At 32.8% G+C, this 20349-nt stretch overlaps 3 protein-coding genes and 1 non-coding gene across 4 annotated transcripts; 2 read left to right on the top strand and 2 right to left on the bottom strand.

Annotated features, from left to right (window-relative positions):
* Positions 1–198: 198 nt before the first annotated feature.
* Positions 199–4014, top strand: Rpiiic53 (RNA polymerase III subunit C53). The gene is made up of 7 exons (XM_083105814.1): positions 199–431; positions 517–631; positions 718–1012; positions 1073–1173; positions 1269–1505; positions 1590–1800; positions 3848–4014. The coding sequence occupies exons 1-6, from the start codon at positions 301–303 to the stop codon at positions 1707–1709; spliced, it is 999 nt and encodes a 332-aa protein (XP_082961940.1). The 5' UTR covers positions 199–300; the 3' UTR covers positions 1710–1800; positions 3848–4014.
* Srrm1 (Serine-arginine repetitive matrix 1) lies at positions 2565–11023 on the bottom strand. Its single transcript, XM_083107480.1, has 16 exons — positions 10888–11023; positions 10689–10782; positions 10169–10258; positions 9901–10023; positions 8070–8240; positions 7047–7213; positions 6734–6928; positions 5837–6652; positions 5312–5449; positions 4725–5228; positions 4297–4519; positions 4011–4099; positions 3679–3914; positions 3454–3609; positions 2840–3341; positions 2565–2772 (listed from the first exon to the last, which is right to left on the bottom strand). Exons 2-16 carry the CDS (start codon positions 10698–10700, stop codon positions 2565–2567), a joined length of 3630 nt encoding a protein of 1209 aa, XP_082963606.1. The 5' UTR covers positions 10701–10782; positions 10888–11023.
* Positions 11024–11541: 518 nt separating this feature from the next.
* Positions 11542–17604, bottom strand: Sap-r (prosaposin). The gene is made up of 14 exons (XM_083105960.1): positions 17283–17604; positions 16319–16424; positions 15641–16001; positions 14928–15242; positions 14447–14635; positions 14245–14364; positions 13862–14125; positions 13644–13775; positions 13411–13575; positions 13117–13336; positions 12699–13010; positions 12468–12607; positions 12157–12381; positions 11542–12082 (listed from the first exon to the last, which is right to left on the bottom strand). Exons 1-14 carry the CDS (start codon positions 17320–17322, stop codon positions 12032–12034), a joined length of 2640 nt encoding a protein of 879 aa, XP_082962086.1. The 5' UTR covers positions 17323–17604; the 3' UTR covers positions 11542–12031.
* Positions 17605–19369: 1765 nt separating this feature from the next.
* Trnav-aac (transfer RNA valine (anticodon AAC)) lies at positions 19370–19442 on the top strand. Its single transcript has one exon. It is a non-coding gene; the product is annotated as a tRNA-Val (tRNA).
* The last annotated feature ends 907 nt before the right edge of the window (positions 19443–20349 follow it).

The following is a 20349-nucleotide window of genomic DNA, read 5'->3' as shown; positions in this document are numbered from 1 at the left end:
GACACTTCACAATATACCTCGCGATAACTTTTCGCGCGCAAAAACTCACTTTTCTTCAATATTCGCGAGAGAGACGCCAACGACGCTTACATGACTTCCGCACGCGTATAAATGGCTACGGATTCGAAATCTATCGAACGGCGTTTCGATTCTCGTAATATCGAAACTATCGATACTCGCAGCGCCACCTCATGACTCAGGACGAGTTGATGCTTCCTTTGTCTCTCATGGTCGCGAACGTCACGAAGCCGTGTTATTGTTGAGGTTAAATCTCTATCGAGTAGTATTAAATATAAAAACATGCCAGGTACGCAGAGATTAACATCCTATCGGCTGCCACGAGATCTGACATTAGGTGGTAGTGTTAAACCTGAAAAACCCAAAAAAGTATATGTACCGAATCTTAATGTACAGAGAACTAAGAAAAAAGAGTAAGTATTAGTAGCATATATTAAATAATGAATTATGTTTTATATATATTATATAAATGCTAAAGAGAGATAATGTCATCTTCAGTGAAGCAACACCAGTTCAGATTGACGCTCCAAAACCAAAGGATACCATAGATCGTGGAAGAGGACGAGGAAGAGGAAATAGCAGGCATGGAAGAGACAAGGGAAACATAATACAAGTATATCCAATATATACTAAATGTCTTTTAACAATTTGCATAAATCATAATATTGTCTTACATACACTTATATATTTATATTTTAGTCTGCTGGTATATGGTCGGAAGGAGTATTTGCAGCACCTACTGTTAGCAGAAGATCCTATAGTTCCAGCAGTAGCAATACAGGTGCTGAAAAATACCTACAAAAAACTAAACTAAATACGAAGAAAATTAATGTGGAAGAAGAAGAAAAATTAAAAAACCTATTATGTGATGATTTTATGGACGATAGTACAATCGCTGATAAGATGGATCCTATTTCGCTACCTAGAGTTATAAAAGAAGAATTTAGTGATGAAGAAATTGACAAAAAACCAATTATCTCAGAAAGTGGCGAAGGTAAGATTATAATTTCTTCCATAATTTTATCAAATTTTTATATATTTTTTTGTTTCACAGTTATAAATATAAAAAAAGAAATTTTAAACGAAAAAAATAGAAAAGAAGTTACCATTCCTCAAATAATCGAAAATAAAACTAACCCTTATGTATTAATGCAGGTAAGATATATTCTGTTGCAGTTATCGATATATAATTATTGCTCAGTTTAAGAACCGATATATAATTATTGCTCAGTTTAAGAACCGATTAATAGCTTGCAGATTGTTGGCAAAATTTAGAATCTAGTAAAGAAGAATCAAAGTCAGAAGGATCAACTGATGCTAATACTGGTAAAAGTGACGATAAAACAAAAAGCGAAAATTGTGGCTTGAATAGCTTAAAAAGTGGTTTATTAGGCAAAATCGAAATTTTGAAGTCGGGTAAAGCGAGATTATGTCTTGGCGATAAACGTTTTTCCATTGATATTAATGTACAGCAAGATTTTCAACAGGTAAATCGTGTTTTACTAGTTCTTAATTCTTATTAAATATTGCAATATTTTATCGTAATTATTTATAAAATTATGTATATATAGGAGCTTTTGGCTGCAAAAGTGGATACTGTGTCATTAACTGGCGATCTTATCAATCTTGGTTCTGTAAATAATCAGTTAATTTGTTTGCCAGATGTGGAAACTATATTGAAAAATTCGTAAATCTATAAATGTAATCTTTAATAAAAAGTTCATGTGAAAGGATATCAAGAGCTGAAGGATTTGTGAGCAATGTGTAACGCAGATTATAATTGTGAGTAATTCTGTATTTTCTTTTCCAGTGTACTAGAGAATTATGTAAGTCATTAAATAAATTATGTTACATTCTGTAAATTCGGTATGTCGATTCTGATGTCTAGAAGAAATTAGGAGTCACTGTAAAATAGAAATGACTATATCATTTAGGGAGCATATTTTGAGGTTTCTGCAAAGTAGGTTTTTGATAATTCTTATATGAATTGTGTGCCGTAACATTATTCGATATGCTTATTGTATTCTCTAAAATTGCATTAAAGACTAAACTTTTATACAAATAAATCAATCACTGTATACAAGCCCTACTCTTTTTTAAAATGTGTTTAGGAACTGAAGTGTGATGAAACATATAATTAATATTATTTATATCAAGTTCTTAAAAAGAACAGAGAAACAAAAAGAAAAATCTTTATGTTACAACCTAAAAGAGTAGCATCAACATGAATAAGTACACTGTGTTTTCTTTTAGAAGAAAATTTTTGTAAATCTCAATGTTGAATGTAAAAACTGGAAAATCTCAATCATATTTTTCCCGAATGTGCTTGTATGAAAATTATTCCATAATCTCTCCACGAATACCGTTTAAAGACTTGTTTCGAAGGGATTGAGTGAAATATATATACATATATATATATATGTAATACAGAAAATAATAATCCAATTGTGTTGATATGAAACAAAAGTTATCATATTTGTAAAATTAGAATGTTTTGCGATACAGAGATATATTCATGACACATCGCACGTGATCAATTCTCGTTCTCAATCACTTCGTTCAATGCTATGCCCCTTTTTCATACTCTTTAATGCTTTTTCTCGAAGTTTCTTTTCCAGTTCCTCCGTATTACCTTCACTTACATCAGATTCGTCTGATTCTGCTACCTTCTTCTTCTTATGCTTCCTATGCTTCTTGTGCTTCTTGTGTTTCTTATGTTTCTTCTCCTTCTTTTTCTTTTTTTCTTCTACTTCACTTTCCTAAAAAATACCAAAATTATATATAATACAAATATTAAAAAAAACATATTTGTTGTCCTCACAGAGTCATTACCTCCGACTCGCTGGTGCTAGTTTTTGCCTTTTTCTTACGCTTCTTTTTCACTTTTTCATCATCCGAACTGTCGTCAATTTTCCTTTTTTTCTTCGTGTCTTTATCTGCAAGATCATCATCTTCTGAACTGGAATCTCGTTTGGATTTCTTTGATTTTGATTTAGATTCATCTTCACTCGTCGAATCCTTTCTGGATTTTCGTGATTTAGATTTTTCTTCGTCTGATGAAGTGTCTCTCCTTTTTTTTATTTTCTTGGGCTCTTCATCGGAACTCGAATCTTTCTTTGATTTTCGAGATCTTGATCTATCATCTTCGTTTCTGCTTCTTTTAGATTTTTGCTCTTCCTCACCCGAAGAAGAATCTCTCCGCGATCTTTTTGATTTTTTTAATTCTTCCTCTATTTCCTTTTTTGAACGCTTTCGAGAATCATTTTCAACAATTTCGCGTTTTCTACTATCCTTTCTGTCTTTGCTGCGATCATCCGTCGAATCTATTGTAAAGTATTAAAAATTAAATTTATATAAATCATATTAATACATTATATATAATTATGCATATATATTTTTGACACACCAATCTTAAAGAAACAAAAGAAAATTTACCAGTTCGATCTCTAGATTTTTTATTTTTATCTGAATGCTTTTTATCATCTTCAGAATCTGAACTCGATCCTGCTTTACTTTTATCAGATTTGTCTTCATCTGTCGATGCTTTCCTCGACCTCTTCGGTTTCTCTAACTTTCTTGATTTTCTCTTACCTGTAAAATAAATATCTTAAAAGAAACGGAACATTAATTTACTACAGTTAATTAAAACGTATATCTTACTTTCGCCGTCACTATCTTCACTGTCTGTGGAACCATCACGCTTTTCTCTCTTCGTTTTTTTAACCACTTCTATAGGTTTCTTGGATGAAGATTCTAATGATTTTTGTGTAGACTTTTTATCTTCTACTATTAATTTCGTCGTTTTCAAAGATTTCTCGTCTTTTTTTAGAGGGAAAACATCTCCAGCGGCGAAATTTGTTTCTCCAATCTTCGGCGATTCATCCTTGGTATCTTCCCTGAAAATAAAATGTATATACTCATAGTATATCAATAATACTACTTATAAAACATGGAGAATATTATTGATAAAATAAAATAATTTTGTAACATACTTAATAGTTTGTTTAATTTTAATGGCTGCTGCCATGATGTCTTCGGTCTTCTTAAACGGCGAGGGTGTACGCGATAAGCTCTTTGAAAACTGGAAAAAATTTAAAAAAATGAGTCTCATAAAATAATTCATCTATATTTTATAAATATAAATTGTGAAAATATATATATGTATATTTAAAATAATATATGTTAATAATGTATTTTAATGTATGTATTTTATTATATACTTCGACATGTATATATGCGTTATTCACTTGATGATCATGTAAAATTTATTACACTTACTCTATGTCTGGTAATAGGAAGAGAAGCAGTTTGAAGTTTCTTAGGAGAAACGCTAGGTTCCGACTTTTTCGCAGCAACAGGTTCTATCTTCTTAATCTCCTTTTCTGGCCGCTTAGATTGTTCTTCCTTCAATGTTTTTTCCTTCTCCTTTTTCTTAGAATCATCCGCGTGTTCGCGTTCTCTTTCCCGCTTCTCCTGAGATGTTTTGCGTTCAATCGATTTCCTATACAAACACAGAATAATACATACACATATACACACATAATCTGTAAAAAAAAATTATTTAACAAATGATAAACCACGGATACACCACGTACAATATCCGTACTGCACACATATCGACAGATTTATTATTATTATTATTATCATCCACCAATCGCAGATTCTGTAAGACCAAGTATCGTGTTCAAAGTGGAAATTTCACTCACCTAAGTGACTCGTCCTCATTGCTAGAGGAACTACTCTCGCTACTTTCCGAGCTACTTGATTTAGACCGGCCGTTTCGCAATTCTTTTCGCGATCCTGTATCGGGCAGTCTTTTAGTTTTCTCATCCACTTTCCTGTCCCTTGTCTTATCCTTGATTTCCTTTGAACGATCGGGAGACCGCTTCCCGTCTCTCGAACGATCCAGCGATGATCTCTGATCCTTGGATCTCGATCTACGATCTTTGGATCTAGATCGACGATCCTTATCTCGTCGTTCTCTGGAGCGCTCCCGCCTACTTGATCTGTCACGCGAGGAAGATCTATCGTACCTGCTCGATCGATCCCGTCCGTCCGGTGAATGACGTCGACTGCCACGGCGATCGGGTGATCGACGTCTGTCACGTCTCTCTGACGATCGCCTTCGACGATCCAACGATCTTCTGCGACGCCTATCTTCGGGACTCGGTGACCTACGACGATATCTTGTCGGACTTCTGCGCGGAGGGCTATTGGAACAATTTTTTATGTATATGAAATATAAAAGCAAGATTTGTTTAATGTGCAAAAAAAAATATATATATATACTAACCTACGCCTATTAAGTGGTCTACGAACAGAAGGTGGTCGCATGCCACGGCTGCCGCTGTAGCGATCCAATCTATCTCTTTCTCTCTCCCTTTCGCGGTCTCGCTCCCGTCTTCTGTCACGATCTCGATCTAATGATCTCCTAAAGAATAAAAAGGATATCGAGAATTTATAAATTGAAAGAGCTCTTCAACAAAAACACACATAGCTATCACAAATGGAAAACTTTTGGAATTTCAAAAATTCTCTATTCGAGCATGACATTGTATCTACTTGTATTTTCTTATTAGAAAGCTCTCATGTCAATCTTCATTCAACTACTTTCTGTATGAAGAAGTGATTGAAATTCTGTATTCGAAATTTGCTCAAATAGAAATCTGACTTTTCTTAAGAAAATTCTTATTGAAAGCATCTCTTTATCATTAATTTATGAATGTGATATATCAATTTCAAGTAAATTTGATGTATCATCATGTCTCGAATTTATAAATATATTATAAATAGCTTTCATGCGATTTGTAAATCTTACCTTCGATTCCTGTCTCGTGATCTATCTCGTGATCTATCCCGCGATCTATCTCGTGACCTGTCTCGCGATCTATCCCGTGATCTATTTCTGTCTCTGTCCTTGGACCGACCTCTGTCCTTACGTGGCGAAGGGCTTCTTCTCTTAGGAGCTGATTTTCTCTCTCGACTGGAATCGCTATCGCTACCACTGTCATCTTTATTGGTTTTTCGGTAAGATCTCTTAGCTTGTACACCATCCTTCTTTTTTCGTATCTCGAAATCATTCTTATCTTTTGCATCTTTCTCTTCTTCAGATTCTGAGCTGCTGCTTGTAGTACCGTCGCGTTTTCTATTAGAATCTCCATTATCTTTTCGTTTATCCGGAGACTTTGAGCGAGACTTCGAGGATTTCGAATCGCTCGAATCGGATCTTGATTTTCTCGATTTACTCCTATCATCGCTCTTGGATCGTGATTTCTTGGATCGCGATCGTGATCGTGATCTCGGCGATTTGGATTTACTTCGCTTTGACTTGGCGCGATCCTGCGAGCGCGACTTGGTTCTTCTGGATTTAGATCGGGATCTCCGAGATCTTGACTTGGAGCGGGACCGTCTTGACTTCGAAGCAGGCGATCGTGAGCGACGCGTTTTCGAATCCCGGCTAGGTGACTTAGATTTGGATTTCTTTGAACGATTCACCGGCGACTTAGATATAGATCGCGATTTTCTTACTGATTTGTCTAGCGATTCTGGCGAAGGCGTGCGATTATTCTTCTTCTTTCCATCGGCGATGCTCATCAATTTAGCTTGCAATCTCGATATTGCTACTGCAGCTTCCCTGCAAATATATAAGATTTCGAATTTTTTCAGTCGATGATATGTATTTTAATTATACATAAGTATGATTTATATTGCTTACGGCTTAGTTTTAACTGGCATCAAGGGTATGGCATTTTCCGGTTGCGGCGAATCTTCCCGTTCGATCTTAACTTCAGGCATATCTTTTGCGTTATCTTTCAGCGAATTTTTACTTGGTGATCTTGAAACGGATCTCCTCTTTCGACTCGACCGATCGCGATCTCTGTGCCGATCCCGCGATCTGCTCCTTTTATTTCTACGTTGAAAAAATATAAAACACAAAATATATATAAATATACTTTTATACTTTATAACTAAACTTTACTTATAAATATACTTTTTGAAAACTATATTTTTCTCGATGAGAGTAGTACCTGTCTCTATCACGATCCCTGCTACGATCCCTTCTGCTACGCTCCTTTGACGAGCTGCTATCCTTCTCGTCCTTTTTCACTTTACTCTCCGCGTCATCCTTTTCCTTTTCACGCTCCTTCTCCTTTTCTTTCTCCGCCAACGATGCTTGAAGCTTCTCTTGTTCTTCCTAATTTGACATATCACAACATAATGTAAACTTTTGTTGTTTATACAGGATATCGTTTTTTTCACAATTAAGTATAATTAAACTGAAATTAATGTCATCCATTTCACTACATTTAGGGTTCTTTCCGATTCACGCATGATGCGCATGAAGTGACAGAAGATGTATAGTTCATGTCACGCATATTATACATCTTCTGTCACTTCATGCGCATCATGCGTGAATCGGAAAGTACCCCTAATTGAACATTTCATTGAATGTCAAAATATAGTAAGTCAATTGTTTATTTATTTTTTAGAAAACTTCATGGAATACTAATACAGATATGCATCAATTTTTTCAGAATATACACACACACACATACACACGCGCGCGCGCGCGCGCACGCACACACAATGAATCAAAATAAGATGTAAAGAATAAACAAATTGATTGATCAAGTATTCATGGATTGATTGTAAAATATAGTAAAAAATAAAAAAAAGTAATAAAAAAATGTGTATTTATTGCTTATGTTTTTTTATATGTCACGGTTTTTAAAACTATATATAATGCATTGTGCAAATGCTAAACATGGCTAATTATATAGTCTTGAACTATATCTAAGCAGTGAACATATAATAAAATTTATCATATGTATGTAAAATGCATCATATATGTCTGTGAATTTTAATATTTGAATATATGTATGTGAATTTTAATACTTGAATTAAGATCTTATAACATTATTATGCAAAATCACACATATGCAAAATCACAATATTATTATTAGGTATACATATAATCATCTCTTTCAGATAGCCATAATAAAAACTGCATGTTTACAAATAGAGGTCTAAAAATAAAAATTGATAATTACCAAGCGCTTTTTAATCTGATCTTTCTTTTGTTGCAAGAAAGCCTCGGGAATGCCCGTAACACTTTCTTGAGCAGAGACTAGAAGATCCCATAATTCACCCATAAAAGAACGGGCATTCCTGCCGTTCAGGAAACCTGTCAGGTTGATCTGCATTTTTCGGGGATCGGGAAACTGTAAAATATATAGCGTACAAATTTAATTCTCTATATGTAAGAGCAACAAAAAATAGTGCGTCTAAAAAAAATTTAATAATAAAAAAAGGTACTGCGTTAAATTTTAATTAAGGTTCGACAAAAAATGCTTATATTCTTATTCTATTATTCAAACTGCTTTTCCCCCTCGAAAAAGCAGATATTTATTACGTCTAAGTGTGCCTTACCACCTTATTAGCGCCGCTGATCACTCTTTTGCACCTGTATTAATAAGGTTACATGCTGAAGGAGAAAAAAGAATTTAAATAGATTAAATAGCGCAAGTAGCACAAAATAGATCAATACCTCATCATTCTTCATTAATCTTAATATTTACACCATTATGGTATGTTTGTGTATGTGCTGAAACGAGAGAAAAGCATGTATCTCGAATATCCGGCGAAAACATCCGCCTGAAAATCGTAGAGATAATGTTGTATAAAAGGATCACCTTTTCACCAACCTGTGACAGTGACAAAGAGTCAAACGTCATGTGTAGGGATACCACCGGGCGCTGTTTTCGCCTGAATCATGCCGATATGTGACCGACAGTATGTCCGGAAGAATATCGAAGTCCTTTGCGAACCGAGGTCCGGTGTTAAGTAAGCGGTGGTGCTCGATTTCGCTCTTCGGACTTCGAAATCGGTGATTCCAACGGAGAAACCGTACGAGATGAAGCTTCCAAAAGTCCCAAAATGAAATGCCATCTGGAGAGGGATGACGCCATCGGAAAACCGAAGATCCTTGGGTGATCCTCGAAAGCTAGCGAGGCTTTCGAAATCCCGTAGCTCACGATGACAAACTACCTCGGTCGAGGTAGCTGGATGAACGGAAGCGATATCCGTTGCAGCAGGTGGTGATGGTTGATACTGCACGGCAACACAGCTCCAGGAAGGTATGCGAGAAGCAGGAATCAGGAGCGTGATGTGACGAAAGGATCATCGCTGGTTCTGCGACGTGGATGACGTTGTCGACCTGTAGCTGCAGCGATGACGTAGCTGCTGAAGTTGAAGATTTGCGGCGGTTCTAAGGTGACGTTGAGATACCAACTGCCACCACAGCTGACATTAGGGCTGACGGCTGATAGAAAGGCAGCCAATCGGATGTAGAGAGGAGCACATCCGAATGCCATTTGGACAAAAGGGTTGAGCCCCACCAACGGTCTCTACTTATACTAACGGGGAATTCAAACATATATGATAAAGATTGGCTTTATATAGTTTGATATGGCAGGATCAGCTACAGATCAATTTTTTCTGTTTTTTTTTCTTTTGTCGAAAGTGGATATGCTTGGAGGGGAGTATATGGGCCGATTAAAAACGGGGAGTACTGAGGATGATGAAACTTATGGAATTCAAACAAAAAAAAAAACAATGCAACAAGTAAAATGGAAGATAACATCGGCCTCATTGCTTTGTGTTATCCAAACTCAGCACATCATGCAAAGTTTGGATAATGAATGTTTGCGATTTGTACGAAAACATCGTGCTGAAATAATGTATATTTAACGTTTCCTATAACGATGAGGGGAAAAAGCCAAGTGAACGTATTATTGACATTATTGCTTTTTCACAAACTAGTTGTACTAAAAATCTATTTCTAGTCAAATTTTGTTCGACTAAATGCAATGTAGCTCTTACCTTCTCCTCAAGTTGATTATACACAAATTCTACCACAACATCGTCTTCCATTCCTAAAATCTGCGTAATCTTTGTTGTGATCCATGGTTTGATAACATCAAGTTTTACTTTACTCATATCCACCTGCGATAAACATATTAAAACTTTATATAGTATCTCATAATTTTAAATCAGTAACATTTATATGCAGATTATCTATACATATTGCAATAAACATGTTTAAAGAGTATATTATTTCTTTTTTAAGAATATAAAAAATATCAATTACTTTCTGTGTCAATGAATCTCCAAATTTCATTTGTTTAAGAAGTTTCTTCTCCTTGTCGCTGAATCTTGTATCCTGCGAAGCAGTTGTTCCCTAAATAAAAAGATAAGAGAATAAAGTAAAATCTAATATAAAAAAAGATTCTTGTGATTTAAATTGAAAATTACAAATATCAACGTCTAAAAATATTCTTGGCTAAGAATTTAGTTATTTCTTACACTAGTAAAAATATAGAGGACGATCATAATTTCACTTTTGGCAAGTTTTCAATTTTTCTGTCTAATTTTCAAATTGATAATCTGCTTAAGTAAAATGTTTCTCTTTTTACAGTTAAATGAAAAATAACATTGTCATCCATTTGCATACTTGAAGCTACTTTGCAAAAGGTCTATTTTTAGTCATTGAAATGTAAAATGAAAATTGTTAATGATTTGAATTGAAATCATTGAAGAAAAGATCAATTTCAGACTCATGAAGATTATGTAAGAAAATAATGCGAGCACACTAATGTTGTTTCCCTTACTGTGTACATCATCTTGGCAACGTGCAACACGAGCTCGGAACTCGACGAGATGCTTTGTACCCAGTTGATGAGATGCCAATCGAAAGCGCTTTCTCTGCGATGGGAAACAAATCGATTATATTGGAGCAGTCACACAAATTGTTGTCAATTCGGTCGGCGTAAAACGTTCGACGAGCACATTTCTTTACGAATACGATACCTGAAAGTCACACGCGGACGCGGAAACAATCGGAATCATCGGAAACGATGCAGTCCACACTAATATGGCGGCCGTGCCGTTAGGTGACGCAGGATAAGTTGCGCGCGCAACTGCCGATGCCTAGAGTTCTGATATATTACAATTTCGAAATACTTACAATTAGATCTTCTATTTCTAGATTTGAAAATACTGTAAAAATCATACGCAAGAAGATATACATGGAAACATATATTGGATAATTACAAACACTCCTTAAGATTTGTAATATGTGTCGTTTTTTTATATCAAATCTATCGGTAGAATTAAAAATATTAAGTTTTTCGCGCTTATTCGTTACGTCACATCCTTGGATTTCATTATCATTGCGCATGCGCGAAGAAAAGCGTCTGAGCGTCTCCGAAAGCAATACCGAACAGCGTCTGTCAGGTACAGATAGCTCTAAAAATACATCTACATCAGAAACAGATGGCATTCATATGACACTGGGTATTGTGAAATGAGAAACAACTTAAAAATTCTAAATTGCAGAGAATACTTTCAAGAATTAAGGCAAATGAAAAAATTCTTTAGATTTCAAAAGTATTTATTAAAGAGACACAATTTACACCTGTACTTAAGAATATACACAATTCATAAAAAAAAGAACAAGTTACAAATTTTTGTTAACTTTTATTTCATCGTTATCACAGTTAAACTTGAAATAAAACAGATCATTGTTAACTATATGTATATTTAAAAAAAATGGAAAACGCATAATTTATATCTTTATAATGTTGCCACATTGTTCTGCTAATAAAATAACAGCTTTATATTTATAATCAGAAAAAAAGGATTTTGCAACTTATTATCAGGATTACAAGTGTTTTTGTAATATCAATGTAACATAAGTACGATAGACTATATGTAATATTTGGTTCAAAGAAAATTGTATAGCATTTATCGCACCTGTCTACACAGATCAGTATTATTCGAAAACTCTGATATAGCAGAGATTAATATAAAGATCATACATATTATAACACGAAATAGGCTATTTCCTATATGGCTAATATTTCTGGAAACCACCAACCAAGAAATGTACCACATCTTCATTGTTTCTCCAGTTATTAGATTTTGTTTCCAGCTTGTAATTGTCATTTACAATTTATAAAAGACCCTCGCCATTTTTTCGGTAATCTTCACATTGCTTTGTAACCTAATTTAAAATTAATGGTTATGAAAATAATAGTTTCATTAATTTCTAGTTGTCTCATGCATTTATATACTTACATTACAAAGTCTAGCTACTTCCTCATTTCCACACACAAATGGTCTGCCCCAAGTGCATTTTTTAAGCTCACTAATTGATCGCAGCACACGTGAATTCTTAAATGACATGGCAAAATAATCATTGGAAGAGCACAAAGCCATCTTGTCGCACATTTTCCCACTAGCCACATGATTTTTTAGCATGTTTATTATACTCGGCCCATAAATTTCTATCATTGCATCGCACTGCATAGATTCAAATTTTATTTTCATTAAAAATTTCATATAATTTAACTTTATATCGACTTTTACGAAAAATCGTAAAAAAATACCTTATCTTGTTGATCCGCAGGTAGATACTTGCAGACTTTTTGAATTATTTCTTCAATTTCAATATCAACCTTTGAATTATCTAACAACTTGTCAATTTGTGATACAATTGCTCGGCATAAGGCACATTCTGCTACAGAGTCTATGAAGACAAATTGCACCAAAATATATATTTCCACATACACATTGTTTGAAATTAAACAATTAATATATTTTCTCTAAAATTATTATACCTTGAATTTGTATCATGCTGATCTGGCAAAGGCCGAGCAAAGTACATGCCTCTTTAGGACTGACATCCTCTGCTAGAATACTTATTAAAGCATCAGCATATTGATCGACAAATTGATTACAATCCTTGGCAACTGTTTTCGGTAAATGATTGCATACATCATGTACCGCTTTTTCGATTACATTTCGATTCTTTTCATTACCAATCACTTTATCAATATACCGCATAGCAAATTCACAAATTGTGCACACTCCATCATCTAAAGTATTTGTCGGAACTATGTGTAATGGATAAGTAGGTATCTCGTTGGTCACTGAAATATTCAAAAAATAAAATAAAGTTATTTCTCAGAGATATCCTCAATTAACCACAAATGATAAGTTTCTTATCATTTATGTAAATTCTGTCAAAAAACTTACATATCTCTTTATCTTTTTGAGTAATATAATTATGCTTTGGCCCAGGATCTTTTGTCTGGTCACATAATTTAAGATAAACACATACTTCTGAGGGTGTCAAGTCTGCGAGCAGCATTTCTACGAGTTCTTTACTATATGCCTTCACAAAATCTGTGCATTGATCAGTCAAGCTATGTGGCAAGTGATTACATAATTTATTTAATTCAGTTTCAATGTTAGCCTGTAATATAAAATATATGGAATAAATTGCATATTAAGAATCATAATTATTATAAATGATTAACAAACTAATACCTCAGTTTTGTTGTTTTTGATGACATTATAAATTTGCGTCACTGCAAGTAAACAAAATGGACAACCTGGCTTATCCTGTACCTCCTGAATGGTGAAACTTTTAGGAATCTTTTCCAGTGTATCAAAGAATGCCTCCGATGGACAAATATGTATCATAGGACACACCTTAAAATGATTAAATGTTAAATTATACTTTAAAAATCTTATGCTCTAAAATGTAAGAGTATACTTACTTGTGATGGATCAATTTCCTGGGCAAGTATAGCTACAACTGCATCTCCATAGGTATCTACGAATTCTTCACATTTGCCTTCAATGGAAGGTAACCGTTTACATATTTTTCCGAGAGCTTCCTTGACTTTCTCCTTAAATTTTAATATATTTATAATTTTTATATAAACTCATACTGTTTAAAAAAAACTATGAAAATTAATATTTGAATATTTGTTACCTCATTTGCAGGATCTGTAACAGTATCTTGTATATAATGTAATAAATATTCACATAACGCACATGCTTCCTTTCCATTTACACTTTCAGGTTGCAGCAAAGGAAGAGGGCTTAATCTCTCAATTGGCAATTGCATTTCTTCAGCTTCTGATTTTAAGTGATCCTTGCCAATGGTCACTTCAATTTCTTTCTGATCTTGTTTATCATTCATTATACTGTCTTTTACTTTTACTAGTTTTTCTGGGATTAAAGGCCAAATTGGTCCCTGTTTTGAAAGTACAAAATAAAAAATTTTTATAAAGTACAACATAAAATATAGCTAGTTCTACTTTATTCCTTATTAAAAGATATTTATCATATTAAATAACATTTATATATTATTACTTGTATTGTTTTGTCAGGACCAGGACAAATACCAGATAATTGACAGACAAAATTGCTGTTCAGCCCCTTTGTAAGATATTCATAAATTTGCTCATAATATTCATCAACTATAGCTTTACACTAAAAAATTAATATATGTTATGAAAGTGTTATTATATACACACTCTATTAATATCTATATCTATTAATTTAAACCACAAACCTCATCAGCAAAAGATTTAGTTTGCTTGCAAAGACCCAAAAGAACTTGTTTAAATTCTGTCTCTGTAGTGTTTGCAACTAAAAGGTCTTTCAAGTGACTTACAAGTTGCTCACATAGCTTGCATGGAAGATCATCTTCGACTTCTACCATGCCAACACTTGACAGTGGTGTTATTTCTACTTTTGGAACCTAATCATTGCAGGATATATTTTAATAATTTACTTTTAAATCAAAATATGATTAAAAAAATATATTTAAATATATTAAAATATGTTAAAAAAAAAAAGAAAATATATATATATATATATATATATATATATATATATTATATATATATATATTTTATATATATTTATATATATTTTTTTATATATATATTATATATATATATATATATATATATATATATATATATATATATATGTATGTATATGTATATTTAAATATGTATATATATATTAATATATTTTAATATACTTACTGCATCGATAGCGTCTTCATGTTTATGATAATTATCACTGCACTGTCCTGATAAGTGACATATGTTATCTGCATTGAAATTACTTTGTAAATGATCATAAATAGCATTAAAATGAGTTATAATAATGGCCGAACACGAATCCGAATAAGAACCAAATTTGCCACAAATATACAAAAATTGCAAAAGCATCGCATCTCGCGATGTATGACGTAATTTATTTTCCATATACTTTGCTATCGTGTAGCATTTACTGCATTCGTCAGGCTCGAGTTCGTCATTCTTCAACAAAACTGACTTTGTTTCCCTGTTGTTTTTCTAAAAATACAACATTCTTTGTCAACAATTATTTTGTCAATCATATTAATACATGAATAATATAAATAGCAGTCTTTAATAATAAAGTCTTCACCAACTGTTATTTATCCAATATGCAGAGATAAAATTTAATACATTTATAAACTTTATCATTAAAAAATTATTAAATGTTGTTTGTAATGGAATAAAATTCCATAGAGCAATCTAATCTTGCAAATTATAGAAAAATACTTGCGAGAGAATGATAAATACAAGATATATATGTGTCAATAGGTTATTTGATGATTGAAAATTGTTATAATTGCCTCATTTTGAAGAGAGATCGATTAATCTTTGCTTGTGAGAGGTAGGAAAATTTAAGTAATACACAGAATTGGAATTGTATGATTAATCCTTACCTTTGTTAATGTTGGATACTGTGAAAGCAATTTGTCAAAATGAGCATTATTACAAAGTCCTGCGACGGAGCAAACTACAGATGGATTCATTTGAGATGCCAATGTTTCCACAAGTTCAGGGATAAATTGATCCACAATCTTGATACATTCCTTAACAATTGGATCAATATGGATTAATTTGCAACTGCCTTCAAAAACATCTTTCAAATCCTGCTGAGTCTGATTACTCTCTAATTGATCCCGTGCCTGTTGCACCATATCTTTGCAAATTCCACAAACGTTGTCATTATCATCCGGAACTTCCATTTGTTCCCAGTATCGATGAATACAGTGTTTAACAGCATTGCATCCTTTAGCTGTCCTGTTATTAAAACATTAATATAATCAATATTACTCTGTTACAATAATATCAATATGATAAAAATTTAATTAAAATAAACGATATTTCTTATATTTTTATCTCTTTAGCCTTTACACTTAGACATTTATCCAGAAAAATTCTATATCACAATGTATATATAACCATTACTATCTGCCTCATAAGTTATAAATATATAACAAGTACACACAATATATATTTTAAAAATGCTTTACAAATCCATTTTCTCAGTCTATTTTAATTATATAAAATTTATATTAAAATATATATATTAAATTATAAACAACTACTAAACTTACTTTAAATTTTCACACCAGTAACTGGGCCCCCATGAACATTCATCTGAACCCAAAAGTGTGGGATCATTTTTTGGTTCAGTAGTTATGATCACTCCAGCTGTAGATACTGAAAATGAAAAAATATATTTGTGTAATTTTCTACAATCTTATATCTGATCTAAATAAACGCTAAATTTTTGTATTAAATTAAATCGCTAAAGTCAAGTTACGCTAGATTCAAGAAATAGGACACGCATGATAATATAATATCATTAGCTTCTTGTAACGATGAGTAATCTGTAATAGGAAGCACTAAAAGTTCCTTGTTAAAGTGGTTTCTGATTTCAGCTGTAGTCATTGTATTCAGAGAAATCATGAACATAACTCAAGGACTTTCAAAACAGAATCATTTTACATGATGCGAAAACATAATTATCATACAGTTGATAGATATAAAAAGCAACATTATCAATGATATTATTATCGCGACGCACATTTCCGACACAGTGGCGTATTCATCGATCTAAATTGACAAATTACAAGTTTAAACCAACTGAGTCATTTTATTCATCCTAGGAAACAGTGCCTTTGCAATGAGTAATGCGAAACGCAATTAATCGGTGGCGCAAAAAGGACAGAGCATTACGAGAACGAGACAAAAGATCGAACAAAAGAGAGAGAAAAGTAGCCTATATCGCAAAAAAATAATAAATAACGAAAGCTAAATAAGAACCGATACGTTGAATAAAACTAAGTTCTCAGATAGCTAATAAAACAAGTCAAATGTCGCAATCTTTAAGAAATCAAGGCACAAACATAGAATGACGTGCGCTGCCAAATGAAAAACATTCCAGAGGGAAGTGCGCACATCGGAAAAGTACGACTTAGGAAAAAAAAAAGCGCAACACGAGAAAAATGCTGCTGCAGTTTCTTGGACAAGGAAAAGGCGGAATTAAAGGTGTCGACCGATATAAGCAAAACTCACCAGCTAGAATCGCGCTGAACGCGATCAGAAACTTCTTCATGCTTTCAAGACAGCTCGACTCTCGACTGCCAGTCGCAAGTCATTAAACACGCAATGACACGACGAGACGCAACGATGCGCAATTGAATTCCGTGCGAATTGACGGGTCTAGGGCAGCCGATGAGATATGTGTGAAGAGTCTCATCCACAGAGAACGACGCACTACTCGACTATTGCAAATTGCCTCGATCAGTGAGTGCAAATGTCGAGCGGTAAATGACGGCGAATCGCACACAATCGCACACCTCGCTTCCTCGACAACGAGAACGCACTTTCGGTGCGGCTCGGCGACACTCGGCAACGTTCGGCAACGTTATCACCAGTCATCAACAAGGCGTCGATACGCATATATGTATACGTACACACACGTACGCGCTACCGATATCGCACATAATGACGCATTTTGTTCTTGATGCGTGTCGCGGAGAATCCCTTGCCATGAGCTATGATAAATATGAAATTAGAAAATAAATGTATAAATATAACTCGGAAAATATTCAATAATTTAAGCTACATTTTTTCCACGACAAAGAAATACAACCACCCAGCAAACACAGAATATTGCAGCAATATTGCGGCAATATTACAACATTGCAGCAATGTTGCTGCAATATTTTGGTTGGGTGGGCATTATTGCGTTCCTATGTTCCTTGTCACGAATAAATATAGAGACCACTTTTGTGCATGTATTTGTAATATGGAAGAAGAAGGGAGTCTAAATTTATCGGAGTTTTGCCTGTATCGGGATTTTTTCATTAACTGTCATACGCATTATATGCGATAAATTACGATAAAATATAGAAATGAATAAAGTGATGAATTCAAAACCTCAGGCTTTGTTCATTTCGAAATACGAAGTTAATTTGAAAATCGAGAATTTATGCGCAAAAGTGAAATAAATTTGTGAGAATCGTTAATGAACAATATTTTTTATGTAGTATTTTTCACCCCATATGGTTCTATCGAAAATGTGAAATGACTCGTATATTTTGATAAAACATTTTAATCTTAATATAAGCAATCTCTTGAATTTACCATCGAGTTTGATCAAATAAGATACAAAAGCAGTTGCTCGAAAGATACGTAATCGATTGTTCTGTTTACACAATAGTTATCGCGGAAAATGTTTATATTTTTAATATGTGTTATCGATATTTATTTAAAATTCATACTCTTGTAATATCTTATAATTTTATACATGTTTTAATATTTTTTATATAGTTATGTACTTTAGCATTAGAACTCAGATTCACAAAAACAATAAGAAATACTGAATTAAGAATAATCATAAAAAATTAAGCCCGTATCAGATCATGAAAACTATTGAAGATTGAAATATAATCAAACAGAACAAAGAAATTTTAACTCCTTTTGCTCTAAGCTAAATTCTAATTTTTAATACATTGACTTTTATACAGAAATTGAGTAACTGACTTCAGGCCATTACTTGACCATTATTTGAAAATAAGTTCAGTTTATACATGGTGATACAGCGTGATCCATTAATGGATTATGATTTCAGAAACGTGAATATACCAGTGATCCACGAGTGAGCCATATGACCTCAGTGTAAACAACAATGTAATCTATGATATATAATCAACACGTTAATCTTCGATTTTCAATCTTTAATCTTTAATGCAAAGTCTGATATGGACTTAATTTCTTACAATTTTTTATGCCGAATTAAGAATCTTTATATAAAGAATTTTAAATTTGCAGAAATATATTACAGTTATAAAAATAACAAATGGTTAAATCGATTTTAATAAGTAATGACACAAAATATTGATAATTTACAATTTTTATATGTATTATAAACAGACACATATATGGTATTATATAATTATCCTATATGTTTATTATAAATTATATAATGTTTTTACAAAGATGCATTTCAGGCAGTAATATTCTTTTTTAAGTTAGCAAACGGATGTTGAATTATACCACAATATAATATCATGATATAAAAATAGATGTGTATGTATCAGAAAATTTAATAATATTTTACTCTCGAAAACAGGAATAGAAGAAACTACTCTCAACAAGTTTCCGTGGTGTAGTGGTTATCACATCCGCCTAACACGCGGAAGGTCCCCGGTTCGATCCCGGGCGGAAACATTTTTGATTTTAGTTCCATTGATCATAGTTACAAATAATGATTATTTATTTTTGAAACACACTGGACGACATAAATTTAGAAAAATAACTAACGCGGTGGATATTTTTATCAAACGTTATTTCTATTCATACAAAATTGAAAAAACTTTGAGTTATATCCGGGATTGAAAAGTAAATAATACTATCCTAAATATAAGATCTGTTGCAAAAAATAATGAAACCGATTTTTTTACAGTATTGCATCTTGTGTGTCTGGACATCAAAATTACAACGCAATTTGAATCTTGGAATCTTATCATCGCACAAAGAGAGATTAAATATGATTCAATTATACCGTAAGTGTTAATTTGTCAATAAAATAAAATGATAAAATAATAGACAAGTTGCTTATATCATAAAAAATATTACATAAAAATTTCATAAGATTGATAGTAATCAATCATTGTTCAGATACGATTAAGTTATTGTTAAAATACTTTTTCATATTTCAAGTGTAATATTGATATGATGAAATTTCATAAAATATCTTCTACAAACGTGTTTTGGTTTAAATCTGCAAATCTGTGTGTATTTTACGAATGCATTTCTATAATTCTGAAATTTTCATATAAAAATAATATCACTAACAGGAAAATGATACAAATATTTGAGCTCTTATCTGCTTTCGTTAAATTTATCGGTTCATGATATGCACGTGACTGAGCTGTTACGAAAGAAATACCGAATCATTCATATCAATTCACCGAAATTAAACAAAATAAAAATTAATTACTGAATCTTTACATCTATTTTATTATGTTAGACAATTTAGCAAAATTTTTCAACGTTTTACTATTTCGCACATTTATCATATATTGATAATAATATGGATTAATATCGATTGACTTATATTTTTCTTATCTTCCGA

Source organism: Camponotus vicinus, unplaced genomic scaffold, assembly GCF_025532165.1.
Source record: "Camponotus vicinus isolate PSW18456_S1 unplaced genomic scaffold, iyCamVici1.0 SCAF_8, whole genome shotgun sequence".
NCBI classification, from domain to species: Eukaryota; Metazoa; Arthropoda; class Insecta; order Hymenoptera; family Formicidae; genus Camponotus; species Camponotus vicinus.
This window is presented reverse-complemented; position numbering and strand designations above follow the sequence as displayed.

What these genes read in the sequence shown, in the direction of transcription:
- Rpiiic53 (XM_083105814.1), top strand. Translation starts at nt 301, where the DNA reads ATGCCAGGTACGCAGAGATTAACATCCTATCGGCTGCCACGAGATCTG. An exon ending in CAGAGAACTAAGAAAAAAGA is followed by an intron (nt 432 to 516) that starts GTAAGTATTAGT and finishes TGTCATCTTCAG; the next exon opens with TGAAGCAACACCAGTTCAGA. An exon ending in TATCTCAGAAAGTGGCGAAG is followed by an intron (nt 1,013 to 1,072) that starts GTAAGATTATAA and finishes TTTGTTTCACAG; the next exon opens with TTATAAATATAAAAAAAGAA.
- Sap-r (XM_083105960.1), bottom strand. Translation starts at nt 17,322, where the DNA reads ATGAAGAAGTTTCTGATCGCGTTCAGCGCGATTCTAGCTG. An exon ending in ATGAAGACGCTATCGATGCA is followed by an intron (nt 14,636 to 14,927) that starts GTAAGTATATTA and finishes TGCAATGATTAG; the next exon opens with GTTCCAAAAGTAGAAATAAC. An exon ending in TCAAAAAGATAAAGAGATAT is followed by an intron (nt 13,011 to 13,116) that starts GTAAGTTTTTTG and finishes TGAATATTTCAG; the next exon opens with TGACCAACGAGATACCTACT.
- Srrm1 (XM_083107480.1), bottom strand. An exon ending in ATGCCAGTTAAAACTAAGCC is followed by an intron (nt 6,653 to 6,733) that starts GTAAGCAATATA and finishes ATATATTTGCAG; the next exon opens with GGAAGCTGCAGTAGCAATAT. An exon ending in AAAATCTAGAGATCGAACTG is followed by an intron (nt 3,342 to 3,453) that starts GTAAATTTTCTT and finishes ACTTTACAATAG; the next exon opens with ATTCGACGGATGATCGCAGC.